The following is an 18,890-nucleotide window of genomic DNA, read 5'->3' on the forward strand; positions in this document are numbered from 1 at the left end:
ACAAGCGTACAAAAGCATTTTGGAGAGAATTTCCCAGAAAAAAGTTATTCTTGATGGAATTCAAGCGTGATAGTGTGATTTCTTTAAATTTGGGTGGAAAACCACAAGTGGCTATCGTTGGAGCACTTCAGCATTTAAATGTGAATAAATCTTTTGTGTCTCGTACCATCGCTCGTTATCGTGATACTGGTAGCGTAGCCCGACGTCAAGGAAGGGGACGGAAAAAAACATCAATATCTTCAGAAATGGTTCGAAAAGTAAAGAAGCGACTTGATCGAAACCCGCGTCGCAGTGACCGAAAATTGGCTCGTGAGCTGATATGTTTAGCAAATATTGAAAAATGAGCTGGGGGTAAAGCCATTGAAATTCCAAAAAGTGCAAGAACTTACACCGCAACAGAAAGAAAATAGACTCAAAAGAGCTAAAGACTGCCGAATTTGGTTTTCTCCGACGAGAAAACATTCGTTGTCCAGCAGTTTGTAAACAAACAAAATGATCGTGTTTACTTGCCAAAGAAGTCAGCTGAAAATGTGCACTTTCGGTTGGCCACCAGAACTCAAGTGCCGACCATGGTGATGGTGTGGGCCGCCATAACAGCCGATGGTCGCTCTCCGCTCGTATTAATCGACCGTGACATCATAATAAATTGCGAATATTATCGCGAAAATATTCTGGAGGGTTTAAAAAATATTCTGGAGGGTTTAAAGTTTTGGGCACACAAACATTTTGGCCGCAGACCTTGGACATTCCAACAAGACCCAGCACCACCCAAGAATAGTTACAAAATGAGGTTCCTGGCTTCATTTCCAGCACACAATGGGCAACAAAATCTCCGGATATTAATCCGTTGGACTATGGTGTCTGGAGTGTTTCGGAAAGCAAGGATGGCACTAAAAAATACCAAAGTGTCGATCACCTGAGGCAAGCGCTTCACCGGGAATGGGCCAAAATACCGCAGAGCAACATTGGGGCAGCGTGTGACGGTTTCATTGGCCGTTTGGAGGCCATAATTCAGGCCAAAGGTGGTCAATTCGAACAAATCTAGACTTATTCTAAAATTTGATGCTATTTCCGACATTTTTTGCTTTCATTCAATAAAATTTAAAACAATGTAAAAATTATGGCGTTTGACTTTGTTGCAGTTTTTTTATCTCACCCTGTAAATTGCTAATTAATTCTATTTTCTTATACAAAAGTCGAGGGAGCCGCCGATTTCGTTCAAAATATTGCTTTGCATTTTCATGTATTGACGGGAATTTTCAATAGAAGATCCCCATCTTTCTCCTTCAAAATTTTAGTTCGTCCGACACACACAAAATCGATCTTAATGCGTATTCCAGAAACGCATTGATTATATATTCCATACACTTGAACTGTAGAAGTAAATGTTAGATATGGCCTGTATATTTACCATTGAATCACTTTGGTTTCTAGCGAAAGTTCTTACATAACAAAAATAAGGAAAACTAATTACCAAGTAATGGGGTCATTAACTATTACTTTTACTTTACCAGCCTAATGAACAATTTTGATCTGAAGATGTCATAAGTGGCAAGTACTTTCTGGACAAGGTTTAAATAGGGTTCTTTTTGTTGTTATTTTTTTTAAGTATATATTTTTTCAAGATGGAAATGACTATTCTCCAAGTAAATTTGATGCGAATGGTCCATTATTATTTTTTTTTTTTTTTTTTGATTTGTGGTAATTAGATTATTTTTTTGACCTACTGGTATAGTGTGGAAAGTAGCCTATGTGGCTACCACTTTTTTGAGCTGTAGCAAGATAATTGCACATTCCACGGGCCGTAAGTTAATTATAAAATAAGTGGAGGAATGTGAACGCACTTTCCATATATTTCTTTCCACAACTGGCAGGGGAAATGCAGGGAATACAAACGTGTATGAAATCCCCCCCCACAAAACGGGTTATAAGTATCGGATGACCTAATTAAATTTTACACGAAGAATTTCCATGATTTTTTTTTAAATAAAACCTTCTTAATAGCAATTGACATTTCTTTAAACTCAATTGCATTGCAATTATTACATATTGCGGTATATCTGTCGGTGTGTTCGTTCCTCTCATATTCCTCTCATTTTCTACTCTCAAGACAAGATCCATCAACTGGCAAAAGAAATAATAAAAAAACAGCATTTCTTCATACGAACGAACGAAAAAAAGCCTGGAGAAGAAATACAAACAAATTACAAAATAAAAGTAAAAGGCATAACAGCAAAAAAAAAAAAACGATAACCACTAGACAGGCAAAGAAAATCAAATGGAAGAAATCAAAAGTAGGAAAAGGAGGAAGACAGACAGACCGTGACAGACGATGACGACGACAACGACAACAAAACGCGCAGGCGAACAGCATACCCTGTTGGTTGTTGTTGTTGGTGGTGGTGGTGATCAGCAAACGATAGTGAATGGCATGGAAAATGTATGCAGTAACCACCACCAGCCTAGCCAGCTATCATTACCTAATACCAAACTCCAAGACATAATATCACCAGTGCCCCTAACGCCTCTCTCTCTCTTTGGGGAAAACTGTAGTATCATCCGTTTGCATGGCATGCACAACACCAAAGAAAAAGTGGAAAATTGTGTTACTGAGAAAATGAAAAAACCATAATTTATTACTCGCTCTCTTCCCTCTCTCGTTTATTTCTTTAAATTTCCCGCTCTTTTCCATATGTTTCCTTTTTTAATTAATGCTTAATCGCCCGTATTCTTTGTGGCATGACAAAGAATAACAAGCCACTCGGAGTCATCTCATCAGGCAACAATTGTTGAGCGTCAAGGCTATTGGAAAAAGGAAGGCAGGCAGAACAACATTGGACACACACACACAAAACAGCAAATTATGAAAGACAAACTTGCACCCCAAATATAGTGATTGAAGCAACAACCATCCAGTCCATCTGGCCGACCAGGCAGCCATCATATAACAGTCCAACAGTGGCAAACGCATTTGAAACCCATTGAAATATACAGCAGGACAAAAAAAAAACAACCATTTCGATACCCTCACAATACAATTCCCTTTAGCTACTACATAGGCATATTTCTACTTCGGTCCCATAGAAGACTAAGCAACCGAAATTTTTGTGTACTATCAAGCCAAGCACATTGTATACAAGTCCATCCATCAGCCAACCAGCAAGCCGCTCATACACACATACTCTCAAACGAAAAAGCAAACCAGCCAGTTCGCCAGTTAGTCGGACAGGCAGGCAGGCAGGCAATTCAATAACACAATAATGAATTGCTGATTACAGCACAACCATATAACAAAAAAAAAAAACAGCAGCAACAACAACGCCAAAACACAAACAGCATCAACGTAGACCGGAGAGGGAGGTCTGTTATTTGAGCACGACATAAAATGAGAGCAAACATAAAATAGAGTTGCCAATAGCTTCGATAGAAATTAGATACTCATAGACTTGTAGTGCACACAGGTTTCCCATCATGGAGAATCCCAAAGACATGATCCATCCGTACTTTCTCATAAACATAGAAAATTTTCCCTTACGCATACATTTTCGTTTAGTCTGATCTTGGTCGAGCCTATTTCACACACCAGTAATTTAGGTTTAACTACATTATTCACAATTAGGCGAAATTTTTCACCGGTTTCCTATTTTGTAAATTTTGCTTTAGCTGCACAAGATGTATCCTGCGGCAGAATTGTGTTTTCACAATTGTATTTTACCTATTCAGATGCTGTATTCACTAAGAAAGTACCAAGACGTTAATACATTTTGGATTTCGAAATCGGGATTTAACGAACTTCTAAAAATGTTACATTGAGTTCCTTATATTACAAACACTATCAAAACATTTGTTATCGATGTAGCGAAAAAAAAAAACAAGTTAGAGTAGTTTACGGAATCAGAGAGTAAGCAAGGGTGATGTCTATTGAGCGAGGATATTTGTGTCCCCAACGACGTTGTGTTTTATTTGATGCTCAGACTGATATTAATGGTGAAGACAACATTCCTTCAGCAGAACAACCGAGAATTGTAAAACATTTTGAAATATTTGCTTTATCGATTTAATCGATTGGTTAAAAATATAGCTTTAGAAAATGTTGCAAAAATTGAAATATTCTAATATTTGAAGAACATTCTAAATAGTATTTCCTGGACGTCATATTATTCCCACATTAAATTAATGAAATTGTACCCAGACGAAAAATAATTGTCAAAAATACCATTGCCATAAAAGAAGAAGAATATATGTATATACTTTGTAAGGCCTATCATAAGTATTTCGAGGAGTTACAAACGAAATGACAAAGTTAATATACCCTCCATAGAATGGTGGGGGTATAAAAAGTAGTCGACTGGAAGGGTTCTTTCTTTGGCCATAGTCCTCTAGCAGTACATCCAGAGTTTTGGAAATCAAGGTGTATTAAAACCTGTGTGAGACACATTATCTGACTTTACCATTATTCTTTTGTAGTGAAGACTTTTTTGAGGTCTTTTACAGATGATAAGAGATCATCTATGCCAGTTCCTCACAGAATATGGTAACATTGGCACACGAAAAGAAAGAATATAATATGTACAATTGGAAAAAACCCCATAAGTGGTCGAACAAGTGATCGAACAAATTAAAATACTCAGCGACAATAACGAATCAACGACGACGATAATAACAGCCAATTCTTGTTGCCGTTCTCCATCGTCAGTGTTGTCGTCGTTGTCGCTGTCGTCGACTTTATAGTATTGTTTATTAATACTGTTATTATATTTTTTTCGCAGAACAAACCAAAAACAACAAATAAATCAAGAAACAAAAAACGTCATAGTCAGCAGAGTTGGTGTAGAGTTGTTGTGGTTGTAGTTTTATAGTTAATCATTCCCTCAATTCTTTTTGTATTTAATTTATATAAATGTCAACAAACAAACATACATACATGCATACACACATACACACATGCATGCATGCATGCATGTTGTATACATGTATGCATCAGACCACCATACCAACCACATATAGTTGGTGTCACTTAAAAAGTTCTCAATCAATCGGTACATCCAGTGGGAGAGTCAAGTTTGTCAATTACACATTTGATTGTTATATGTGGGTTCCCAAACAAAAAGGTGAAAAAAAAAACAAATGACATTTCATTCCGTCAACATGTCATTCAAACATTCAGGATCATTTCAACAACATGCATTAACCAAAAAATATTCTCCTCTGCCGAGTGTGCCCGAAAAATATTGGGAAACAATGCAAAATGTAACTAACACAAATCCGCCTACATTGTTCTTAATATAAACGTTTTGTAAGAACCTTCTTCCGAAGATATGTCCATATAACTATATATACTATATGTCTTTATAGGCTGCCATGCCAGCTTATTGGCAAAACCGGCAGCTGACACGGTCTCAAATATTATGATACATATCACTTATCCCTATAATACGAAACGAGTGGAACGAAGTAAATCTGCCTCTGTTGGGTATGTGAAAAACTAAACCTAACTAACTCTTAAGGTTTTTGAAATCGATTTATGACGAAGAACAATAGATAAATCCCTAACTATCAATTTATTTATTTAAATACATGATGTGATCCAAAATAACATCAGACATCCTCCAGAAATGCAGATTGACTCGTCGGACAGCTGTTAACATTATTCCAGTGACAGCTCATTATATTGTTTATAAGCGTACAAAATCATTTTGGTGAGAATTTTCCAGAAAAAAGTTATTTGTGATGGAATTCAAGCCTGATAGTGTGATTTCTTTCTGGAAAATCACAAGTGGCTATCGTTAGAGCACTCCAGCATTTAAATGTGAATAAATCTTCTGTGTCTCGTACCAACGCTCCTTACCGTGATACTGGTAACATAGCCCGACGTCAAGGAAGGGGAGGGAAGAAAACAACAACATCAGCAGAAATGGCTCGAAAAGTAAAACAAGCGAAAAATGGCTCGTGAGCTGAACATCTTGCAATGTTCCATTCGGCAAATATTGAAAAATGAGCTTGGGGTAAAGCCATTGAATTCCAAAATGTCCAAGAACTTACACCGCAAAAGAAAGAAAATAGACTCAAAAGAGCTAAAGAGTTGCTTCGCTTGGCCGAAAGTACTGAACTGCCGAATTTGGTTTTCTCCGATGAGAAAACATTGGTTTTCCAAACAACAAAATGATCGTGTTTACTTGCCAAAGAGGTCAGGTGATTGTGTGTCCGCCATAACAGCCGATGGTCGCTCTCCGCTCGTATTAATCGACCGTGGCATCAGAATAAATGCCGAATATTATCGCAAAAATATTCTGGAGGGTGTATTAAAGCCTTGGGCACGCAAACATTTTGGCCGCAGACCTTGGACATTCCAACAAGAATGATTACAAAATGAGGTTCCTCGCTTTATTTCCAATACACAATCGCCACCAAAATCTCCGGATACCAATCCGATTATTGTGTCTGAAGTATTTTGGAAAGCAAGGTTGGCACTAAAAAATACCAAAATGTCCATCACCACAAGCAAGCGCTTCGCCGGGAATGGGCCAAAATACCGCAGAGCAACATTCGGGCAGCGTGTGACAGTTTAATTGGCCGTTTGAAGGCCATAACTCGTGCCAAAGGTGACCAATTCGGACAAATCTAAACTTATTCTAAAATTTGATGCTATTTCCGACATTTTTTGCTTTCATTCAAAAAAATTTAAAAAAAAAATTTAAAAATTATGTCTTTTGACTTTGCTGTAGTTTATTTATTTCACCCTGCGTACTATCAGGCAAACAAACATGTCACTCAAAACCGATCGTGTGTAGTAACCCCAAAATTTAAATAGGGTTTACACCAGGAAAATTTCTTTACTTATCTCAGTTATGAAAATTAATTGGATCACTATTTGTCCAACAGCTCGGTCATACCAAACCATTTACTTATTATTGACACTCACTGTATACAAAGTTGTAATGGTTCAATTTACCATGTGTTTGCATTGGAATTCTTTTTTTTCTTCTTCTTTTTGCACTCAAATTGCTCCTGAGACACAGAAAAGAAATAAGAGACGTAGGAGAGGATCAGTTTTATAGTGAAAACAAAAAAAAACTAAAGGTTGAGACAATGTTGCTTGTTTGACTGTTGCTGGTGCTGCTGCTGCTTTTTGTTGGTGTTGGGTATACCAGCGGAATAACGTCAACAGAAAAAAAAAGAAAGAAACAGAAAACAAAAACAACATATGAATATTGGACTTGCATTTTATGGATAATGTGGTTGTTGGTCCGAGGAGTTTGAGGAGTAAAATGAAAACAAAAAAACACAACAACAACAACTCACTTGCAACAAGAAATCACAAACATAGAGACATACAACTGAAAATGTTGTTATCGCATAGACAGGAAATGGAATTTATATACATATGAAAATCAACTTACACACAAACATTCACACACACATAGAGATATAGACAGCAGGAATACCGCATGCATATGTAAATTGAAATAGGTTCATGCATGTTCGATGTGTCGCTGTGTGTGAGTTTGGTTGTATGTAAAAAATGTGGCATTTGATTAATATGCAACAACAGCAAAAAACCCCAAAAAAAAAAAAAAATTGGTCCCCAAAAATGATTGGTAATCTCGATTAAGTAAATCAGTACCCCACAGAAACAACCCCAACAACAACAACAACATTTGAAGATAAGAAATCGCCCTCTCGGTTGGGTTGTCTTGTCTTGTCTTCCTTGGCCTTAATTTGCTTTTGTTTTCTTTTTTTCTTTTTTTGGCTTGGTTTGAACGATGATCTGCATAGCCCCACCATATCATCTACATTTCTTAGTTTCAAGACAATATTTTAAATTCAAGTATTGAAATATACACTGAGATTGCTTACTGATTATACACAGCTGGTTGTTTTTTGTTTCTTTCCTTGCTTTACTTTATTTTATTATAATAATTGAATACAATCAAATGTTATTTTATGTATTTTGGTTGAGGTCAACACTTTGTGCAACGTTGTCCCACAATTTTGTAACTATTGACAAAAAAAAAATGTCTTTAATGAGAAGCTAGAGAGATGATAAGTAAAACATTACTATTTGATTAAATGAACTATGATTGAGTGAACTATTCTAAAAGTCATAAACACAGACTGTAATATTTTGTCATGTATTTTTGTAGCATACACAATTCAAAAAAAGAAAATCCACGAATAACATTTGGAACAAAAAGCCATTATCTGGAAATCAATAAAAAATTTCCCGCTAAAGATTTTTTATGTGTAATCTTTATGTCGGAGTATTTTAAATATAGAATGTAGAATATTAAACAATAATGGTGGTAATGCAGGACGACTACAGATCGAAGACCATAAATGTAATTTCTCGTTAATCGAGATTTTACCAAAATGAGCAAATGATAACGGGCGTAAGAGACCGGAACGCAAATGTACTATTTTGTACATCAGTGATATACTATGAGTACAATCTAATTATTATCCAGCTATTTCCAATCTTAAGGTTGGAATACATGAGGCGTTTACCTGGCTGGCTTCTTCGGAAATGAACAAAGGAGCCTAGGTCCAAATCGAACTAAGTCAACCTAAAACTCCTTTGTTCCTCTACAAAGAAGCTAGCCGATGACTTAAGCCAGCCGGATAAGCGCTTTATGTATTCCCACCCTTAGATGAAAAAAAACTGCAAACAACTTCAGACTGCTGTCATTTCTAAGCCATTTGTGCGATAGCTGTTAAAATTATTCCAGTGACAGCTCATTATATTGTTTACAAGCGTACAAATGCATTTTGGTGAGAATTTTCCAGAAAAAAAGTTTTTCGTGATGAAATTCAAGCAATTTAAATGTGAATAATTGTTTTGTGTTTCGTACCATCGCTCGTTAACGTGATACTGGTAGCGTAGCCCGACGTCAAGGAAGTGTACGGAAGAAAACAGCAACATCTGCAGAAATGGTTCGAAAAGTAAAGAAGCGACTTGATCGAAACCCGCGTCGAAATGGCCGAAAATTGGCTCGTGACCTGAACATATCGCAATATTTCATTCGACGAATATTGAAAAATGAGCTCGGGGTAGTCATTGAAATTCCAAAAAGTGCAAGAACTTACACCGCAACAGAAAGGAAATAGACTCAAAAGAGCTAAAGAGTTACTTCGCTTGGCCAAAAGTGGCGAACTGCCAAATTTGGTTTTCTCCGATGGGAAAACACTCGTTGTCCAGCAGTTTGTAAACAAACAAAATTATCGTGTTTACTTCCCAAAGAGGTTAGCTGAAATGTGCACCTTCGGTTGGCCACCAGAACTCAAGCGCCAGCCATGGTGATGGTGTGGGCCGTTATAACAGCCGATGGTCGCTTTCCGCTCGTATTAGACGAACGTGACATCAGAATAAATGCCGAATATTATCGCAAAAATATTCTGGAGGGCGTATTAAAGCCATGGGCACGCAAACATTTTGGCCGCAGACCTTGGACATTCCAACAGGACTCAGCACCATTGCACTCAACACGCACCACCTCTCTCTCTCTCTCTCTCTCTCTCTGTGTCTCTATCGTGCAAATATAACCAAAAGTTGTCAACAACATTCATTCATGTTTTTCACTATTTTTTGCAGTAATTTTTTTTTGCAAACTCTCAGTTACACAACTATCAAAATAGCTCTCCTTACTCGCTCTCATTTACTGGACTTATGATTGAGTTATTGAGCAATATTTTGTACGAACATAATACATATGACTGATATACAGTTTGTAGGATTCTCCTGCAATAAGAGTCGTAGCGGATCTTTGTATCTCTACAAAGTGTGCTTTTGAAAAGCCGTAAAAAAGAACGCCATACGGGAAACTATATTTCCATATGTGGTAGCAATTTCAAAATTGACACTTGACATTTATTACTTTGTTTTCCTTATCAGTAATTTCTTCTATTTCTCTTTCGTTGTGTGATACTGAAATTGTAAAAATATTTTATAACATTTGGCCCAGATTAATCTTTTTTTTTCTAAATTATTTATTTGACAAAATCTCATTGTCAAAATATATATTTACAAATCCATTGTATACTCGAAAATCAGAGATGGGAACCTGATTTTAAGCAGTGAAATTTGACAAGGTAAGTTACAGAAAATGCAGAGATGGGAATGCTTATTTTAGATGACTTTACCTTCTTAATTTTGTCATATATATAATATGCAATGAAAAAGCATTATGAAATGATTTCGGAAAATAAAAACCAAACTCGAGGTCAAACACATAACTCACTACCTGTTTCAACTGTTTCTTTAATTTTATTTTTTTTTTTATTATTTTTACAGATTTATGTAATTATATTCCCAAAATGAAAATGAGTAACATGAAATGTTTGGGGAACACCATACAATGTTGAAGTGTTAATGGTGGGGAGACAAGAGCTGAAAAACAGAGTAGAAGAGTCGGTGCGTGTCTATATTAACTGGTTAGTATTGCAGTAATTGCAATTGAACAGTTTAATACAAGCTAAAATTCTTTTGGTAGTACAAATAGTTAGAAATAATACCAAACATGCTTGCAGATTATGGCTACAGGCGGAGGTAGGCAGGCAGACAAATGGGTAGATTTGTAAACACATGCCTTTATTTTAACTATTGACATTTAGTACTCCCCCTGTACTTTTTATGAAGTAATTCATCCGCCATTACCACCACTACTGCTAAAGACTTCACTTGACTCACCGCACCGCACCGCACCAGTCCCTGCTGTACCGTACACCACCTACCTACCAGCCATGTAGTAGCTGCTATGTCATTGTTATTTTTTAAATGCTAATGAAATTTGCAAAGCTTATCAGAATTAGCACAATATAAGTGTTAATCTTATGTCGAAGCAGGTTATTGCTGCCTGGATTACTAATAATGTTTTGTGCCATTTTTTGCTCTTGTTATTTTTTTTTCGTTTATACAAATGTATATTTCAATATTTTTGTTAATCATTTTTTTAATGTCATAACAGCCAGCCACTCTCAGTCAGCGACCAGCAGTAAGTTCCGGGTTTACTTTGTTTTAACGGCAACAGAAATCATCGAGTTTTTTTGTTGCGAAAACTGACTCGTCTCTACTAATCTCAACAACAAAAACAGAAGAAGAAACAGTTCTCAGCAGAATTAACAGAGAACATGCACCAATGACTATTTATAATTTTAACGAAAAAAGAGAGAACGAACATTTTAATAATGAATCCTCTTTTGGATTTGAGTCATTAACACAATAAAATTATTTTGCTAAAAACTTGTTAACATTTCCAATAAAAAAAAAAAAAAAACAAAATGAAATGAAATGAAAACAAAAACAAATTATCAACATGTTTTCGTAGTTCTAGACTTGTTGTTGCTGCTTTGCTTACAAGAAAACAAAACAACAATCAAATCGAGTTTTACGTCAATCATTCATATTGGTATTTTTATAAATACCTACAAGTCTCTCTTTTGCATGGTATGGGTGTGAGTGTGTCACTCACTGTTTGTGTTCGTGTGACTGTGCATGTAATCGAGTTAATAATATTCAATTGTTGAGGGGTTCACACACTCGTTGTGTTTTGTGTGTTTTATTCGCTTTTGTTCTTGGTTACTTGGCTCTCCTATTGAAATGCACTTCAACGTAATATTTCTTCTATTTGAATAGAAGGTAACCACCAACAATTGTTGTTGAAGTTCGTTCTTACCCCCCGTGCATCACTCCTAACCCCCACCCCCACTCGAGAGGATTGTAAGTGTTGTTGTTTTACAAAATCGAAGTTTATCAATTCTGTTGTTAGAATACCCACACACAATACAGCGCGAACTCGCTTCCAAAATGACTTGGCTTGACTTGGTACTGGGGGTGGTTTTGGTTGCATAGATATTTAAATGACAGAATATAATTGTTAATATAAAGACAAATTAATTAGCTGATTCGTTTTTTTTTTTTTTTTTTTTGAAATTCATCTAAAGAAGTTTTAATGTTTTTATAAAGGCATAATTCCATCAAAATATGTTAGAGAAGTCTTCGTGGTGCCTCAATTTAGCTACACTATTTTCTTTGCCACATATTCAAGATCTATTTCAAAATTCTCTAATAGACAAAAGGTGGTATCATCTGTTATCTTCGAAAAAAGTGCTTCTATATTCACTCTATTCTCTCCAAATACAAAATATTGCATATTTTTATGATTTATTATTGTTTATCAATTGAAAACAATTAGAACTTACATTGCAGAAAAATTAATACATTTTTGTGTAAGTCGAGTAACTTTTTATTAAGGGATTTTTTCTCTTTGGATGGAATGCTCACAGAAAACCATTCGACAGCCATTTGGCCATTTTTAAATATAAAGATAAATTTTGGTCTCGATATGTTCTAAAGGTTTTAGCCGGAATTAAATACAACAGCAATGACTGATGGTGATAGATAGACTCGATCCATCGTTCAGGGTTGCCGGAACAAGCGACAATATTACTGTTGTTGAAAAGTAAAGGTCAAGTTTTATACCCTCAACTATATGGTCTATTTGGACCAAATCCGTTTCAGGATATTTGGAGTCGATCTAGCGATATCCGTCCGTCTGTCTGGCTGGTGCGCACAATAATTCTCGAAGGAAGTATTCGATTTGATCCAAACTTGGCACATATTATTATAAAACTTAGATCGAGTTCGGAGAAGGGCAATATCGGTCCACTCCCTCTGGTACCTCAAACACAAAATATCAACATTTCCAAGGAAAATAATTTAATGCACAGAAAGAGGAAGGATAATCCGATTTTGCTTTCCATTAGTGCTAGGTGAGGTGGACAATATCGGTCCACCCCATCAAGTACCTTCCCTACCACAAAGGGTCAACATTTTGAATGATTTTAACTTTTATAAAACGTGATGTAAGAGTCCGATTGTCTTCACATTGCACACTTCACAATATTTTTTATTAACCAAAGGTATAGTGTGAAGATGGAATATATCGGTCTACACCTTCTGGTACCTCCCTACACAAAGGACAATAATTATTAATACAATTAATTGACCTTGGAGGCTTAAGAATTAAGTATGAATTAAATAAAGATAGATATAAAGATACACAAAGGGTCAACTTTTTGATTCCATTCAGACTTGACTCATCGCAATGTTTCCATTAACACAAGATCTCTTGAAAAGATGGTAGAAATCGAACCATTTCTTCTTGTACCTCCCCCACATATGGTTCAAGATTTTGAAAAGCAAACCGCTCAATAAAAGCGAAATAAGCATCCAAATCTCTTCAAATTTCACAAATCCAAATATTTGTGCTTACGCAAGATCTGCCAACCCCTTCTGGTACCTCACCCACAAAGGGTAACAACTTCCAAAATACGGCGATTCTTTACTTCTTGCTATTTCTAAATATTTCTCTTAACCAGAAATCTGATATGAACATGTGGTTTATCGATATTTATGATTTCGCATAAAATTGGATATAAATGTTTGATTTCCTTTAAATTTTACACATACTCAAATTTTATCTTTATTAGATGAAGTGAAATATTTCGGTCCGCTCTATATTGTACCTCACGCATATTTCCACAGTATATTTCCAAAAATTTACACATATCTCATTTAAAGTATCGGAAGTAGACGATGTAGTCCAAATATGGCACGTTGTAATATTTATATCAGACTTAGGTCAGATACGAATTGGTCAATATTGGCCAACTGCTTCGGAACCTTCCCCATAAAGGGTCAACAGTTTGAATAATCATCATCTGTCGGCGAAACCGGCTGATAGTATTTTACTTTTTATTGTGTCATCACAAAAAGGTCTAGAGATACTCCTCGGCCGACTACAACTTGGGCAGTTCTTATGATACCTGTGATTATCTTCATGTACAGGACAATATGGTAATCTTCCAAGGATAGAATTTGAAAACTTGGTTAAAATCGTGGAATTATTAAAGGGATAGAAGTCCTTAAACCTCCAAATACATGTGTTTTGTCAAATGAAAGACTGTCGAAATTTAATATCTTTCATTCGAGAGTTTAACTGAAAGTACCTATCACGATATGAATCGCCTATTTATCTCAACCAAACTGAAAAACATTTCCCTTATGCCAGAAAAGTGGAAAACTACAAAAACAAACAAAAAATAATTGAAATCTGGTATTGCCTTAATTGTGTGTTGTCTGAAAACTGAAAGAAAACTAGCAACCCATACCCCACCATGAGGTAAAGCAAATCGCCTGTTTGGCTGCGTGGCTGGCTGACTGTCTGGTTTGGTGGCTATTTGTTTGGTTACTCCTATTACTTTTTACGTAACTCCACTGAATAGTTGTTGTGCTGACCCATTGGACCATTTTACTTTCAACATTTGCTTGGTCTTCTGTGTGTGTTTGAATGAGTGTTTTTTGTATATTTTTAGCAATATTAGGTTCAACAATTTTATACCTAGGTAAGTATCTCTTTTTGATTTTATTTTATGCGGATATAATGATGAAGACATCTTGTTGGCCCCCGGCCTCTGTATTTCATAGTGTGCCTGGCTGAGCGTGAATGGTTGGTTAGTTGCACGATTGTTTTTTAGCTGGCAGGCTGGCTGGCTGACTTTCCGGACATTATTTCTCTTCGCTATAGTATGTAAGAGCACAGATACAATAGCATACGAAAATGTGACTTTAATTTAGCAAAAGGTCAGAGAAAAATATTTACTAAAAAGTAAAAAAACAAAACATCCATTGAAACCCAGTCAGTCACACAACAAAGCAGAAGCTGTAATAGCTGCTGCAGCAACAACATTTAACAATGGTAATGCGCTTGTTTTTTTCTGACTGCTATTCAGTTTTACACAATTTACATAAATATTCATGAATATACGTCGTCGTGCGTTACGTTAAAAACGAAATATGTGTGCAACCACTTCGTTGATTATTTAGAAACAATGGAAATTATTTGGTAGCTATTTTTTGATGATTTATAAAATGTTGAAACAATGTGGTTGCTTATTTCAGCTGCTCTATATAAATATAGATATATTTTTTGAAATGGAAAAATATTTTATTGGATGTAACTGCATCAAGAAACAAACTACAAAGACATAGAAGTATAAAGATAGGACAAGACAGAGTAAAATATGGCAACCCTGTGAAAAATACCTCTGTTGTTATGATATCGTAACAACATAGTTACCAATGTTAAGCAATTTAAACCGCTAAGACAGTATGCAATCATTTGGGAAGGTATATGGAATAAAATTTTGAAACCAATATTTTGGATTATCCAAACTTTTATTTGTCATTCTTTCCTATAATTGTGTTTTTTATATTAACATGCCTTTGTCATATACTGTAATTCAAAGTAGTACAGCCACAAACCATTTGCTCAGAATGCATTTTGTCTAGTCTTTACCATTTTAGGTCTTTGCAAACTATATTCTTAAAGATCTATAAGTTTAATATTGGAATTTAGCCATGGCACAATAAGGAGGTAAAATCGGTTCGTAAAACTACTGCGATGCAGCCCTGAGTCTGAATCCCACTTCCTGTCAGGATTATTCAAAATTAGAAACAGCAAAATGTTGTTATTTATGTGATAATTATCTTCATTTTTAAATGGATTAAACAAATATTCAATCTGTTTTATATTTCAATTTGGCAAAACTGGATCATATCTTTATTTTTCAAAACAATAAATTCAAATAAAGAATTGGCAGAAGTCAAACACTCTACCACACCTTTTTATTGTACCATGTAATTTAATAACAAAATTAAAAAAAGACAGCAAAAGTATTGTTGGGATATAGACTAATACCAAAAGCCAAATGAAAAGGGAAAACATTTTTTTCTCTGATACATACTGAGGCGCGAACGAATTATAAGGATAATTATTTTGGTAAAATGCTGCAAATCACACTCCTTTCTTTTTATTATTAAAATAGGGAAAGTTGTATTGCTAGATACCCATCCAATAATTTGTTTCTAGAAAGTTTTGTAAACATTTAAATTATATAAATAAGGATTTTATTTATTGCTAAGATGACAATTTTGTTTTTGAACTTTGAACAAATTTTCCCAAGCCCTGTGCCAAGCTTTACTAAAAATTTTGGTATCCATCTCAAAATTTAATCTTGAAAATAATAATTTGCAAAGCATTTCTTACTTTACTACGTCGAATAGACAATAATATCAATGCTCATTTTGGTAATTACTATGGTAGAAGAATAAAGGTAGATGCATCAAACATTGATGTGTCAAAAATTTTAGAATTTTTTTTTTTAAATATAAGTTCATTTTAATATGTTTTCCTATACAACGTCAATCGGAGATTTTTAGGATATGCGTTTTTCAACAATTTTTACAATTTGTCAAAAAATGTCAATTTAAAAATTGTTTGACAGTTCCATGTCCCAGAAGCTGTGTCGATGCATCTACCTGTATCCTTCTACCATGGTAATTACTGCAAAAAATTAAGTGCGATGATCGTCGAAGAAAATCGCTCATTCAATTGCAATCCTTTCAAAAAAATATTGTCTTCTTATGATATTGACTTCTTTAGTGTTTTTTTTTTTTTTTTTTCTTTATAAACTTTAGCATTTGTCACCGTCGTAGCCATATTTATATGTATACCTATCGACTCGTAAGAATTCAATAAATAACTCACCGTTGTAAATATGTCGCCACAATCAAAATAAATGGCGGTGTTCGATGAGGTTTTTGTTGTTGTAGTTGTGTTACTCTTTTGCACAATAGCTGCAGACATTTTCGCTGTTTTTCTGTGTTGTTTTCGGTTTCCTTTTAATTAGACATGCAACAGGTGTGGGGGGCTTGGTCACGCACAAGCTTACTAAACTCCGGTGCAGGAGCGAATAGAAGGAACGGGCGAAATATTTACACGATGTAAAATCCAAAGTTCGTTTGCCTTTAGTCCTTATACGATGGACAACTTTGCACTTTTGTAATTTCTCACACAGTTTTGTTGTATTTTTTGATAATTTGGAATTTTCTAGTTTGTTATTTTTTATTTATTGATTAAAAAACAATGTAAGCACATATATTTGTGTGTCAGCGGTACGGTGTTCTGCTATGTAATTTTAATTGTTATATATTTTATTCTCCAAGTGCTGGCTTCTTTTGTATGGTCTTTTTTCAATGTACACACAATGAATGATAGCACGAATCGAGCCTGTTGGCGGGGGATGAACGACGACGAAGAAGATGTGATAAGTGTTTTTACATTTGTATGGGATCACACAACACACCGACTGCTAACTGCTCTGAGAGGCATACAATGAACAAACAATAAGAACAACATTCACACACCGTTCTGATTCCACTCACGCTCTCTTCCTTTGGCAAGCACCAAATAGAGACGAGTTCTCACTCTCTTCTCCAAACACTTCTAGTTTACAAATAACTTTGCATCGAGCAAACAGCGCAACAATTTTTTTGTTCCACCGACACCGAGGAGGGAGTCAAGAAATCCAATGATCGATTTTTGTACTCGCTGGGGCTATGTTTTTATGGGAGACGTCGAGGACGCACAGAGAAGCATAAAGGAGCAAGGAGCAATTAAAAGACAAACACACACGCAGCACACAAACACGTTAATAATCCATAATCCCACAAGCTTGCTATGTTTCGATATTTCACCTTTTATTTTCAAAATTGTAAAATTGTTATTTAGATTCTTTAGAAGACACAATAGGAAATTTTATTATTGAACGCTTGCTTGTTTGTATTTTGTTTTATTTTTTGTTTGTTGTATTTTAACAAAGTTCTGACGCGAGTTCTAAGAGCGAGCTTCAAACGTGTTTTCTTTGTTTCGTGTTTCCCTTTCGTTTCTTTTGCGCACACTTTTTGAATTCTAATTCTTTCTTGCGCAGCAGTAATCACTTATGATTTTATTTCTTTGTAATAGGTCTTCTCTGTTTCTTGCTTCTCTTCTTTTCTTTCTCGTTCGTCCGACAGATCGCACAATTGCTTTCCAGATCGTTGCTTGCTTTCGGCTTGTTCATGTGAGACTAACTTTATTTTTTCTGTGTATTTCTGATTTTGTGTGCTTGCCTATCGTCGAGTTCGATGTTGTTATGCAAGCCAAACACGATACAGCTGGTCGTACAACTTGGAGAGGTTGTATTCATCGGAGAGGTTGTATTGCATCGTTTGAGGGCTGGTTGTGCGAAGTTGTGTTTCGGTTGTACGGGAGTTTTTTTTTTTTTGACATGTCGTACGAACCGATTTTAACGTTTGTGAGCATGTCGCTTAAAAAATGTATTTCGTGTTTATTTTTGTAGAGACAATACCATTGTTGCGCGCATCTAGGATTTAAAATAAACATTTCAGCGGAGAATGTGAGATTTTAAAAAATATTACAATATGAATACAAAAAAAAAATTTCAATGAAATTGCAAAAATTAATATTTTAATAGAAATAGAAAGGCATGTACATATTCCCGATGTCATCTTAACACAAAGTTAAAAGAGCTGGTACACAACCGGAGTGCACAATTTGGCTACTCTCCAAATTGTACCAACGATTGTATCGTGTGTGGCATGCATGACGAATGTCGGGAGCACGGTTGCCACTGGGCCGAGAAATTGTCTACCAAAATTATCCAAAAATGTTCAAATATTAAGGAAAACAGGTTTGCTTATATTTTATAATAAAATCGACAACTTTTTTTAATGATAGACAGATGATAGTAAATTACATTGTTCAATTTACAGTCTGTTATAGCTACTTTTCCTCGAAACCTATTCGTTTCAATTTCTGTTTTTATAAGAATCTAAAAGCTCTCGTCCATTTCTGATGTCAGGGTCTCCAAATTTTATTTTTTCGATTTTTTCCCATGCTTGTGGCAGCCCCAATAAATTCAAAATTTATCAATAAATTGAAAAATTTCAAATAACAACTCACCGAAAAAAGTTCGTGTGTTAAATAAGATCA

General features: G+C 35.3%; 1 protein-coding gene across 1 annotated transcript in view; it reads right to left on the reverse strand.

Moving 5' to 3' along the window:
* Positions 1–18,124, reverse strand: part of LOC101893517 (protein TIS11) — an 84,765-nt gene extending 66,641 nt beyond the window's left edge. Inside the window, exon 1 of the mRNA XM_005179319.4 lies at positions 16,605–18,124. Within this exon, the coding sequence (XP_005179376.3) occupies positions 16,605–16,703 (99 nt within the window). The 5' untranslated portion in view covers positions 16,704–18,124. The remainder of the gene's footprint in view (positions 1–16,604) is intronic.
* Between the last annotated feature and the right edge of the window lie 766 nt (positions 18,125–18,890).

Source organism: Musca domestica, unplaced genomic scaffold (assembly GCF_030504385.1).
Source record: "Musca domestica strain aabys unplaced genomic scaffold, Musca_domestica.polishedcontigs.V.1.1 13, whole genome shotgun sequence".
In the NCBI taxonomy this organism is placed as follows: domain Eukaryota; kingdom Metazoa; phylum Arthropoda; class Insecta; order Diptera; family Muscidae; genus Musca; species Musca domestica.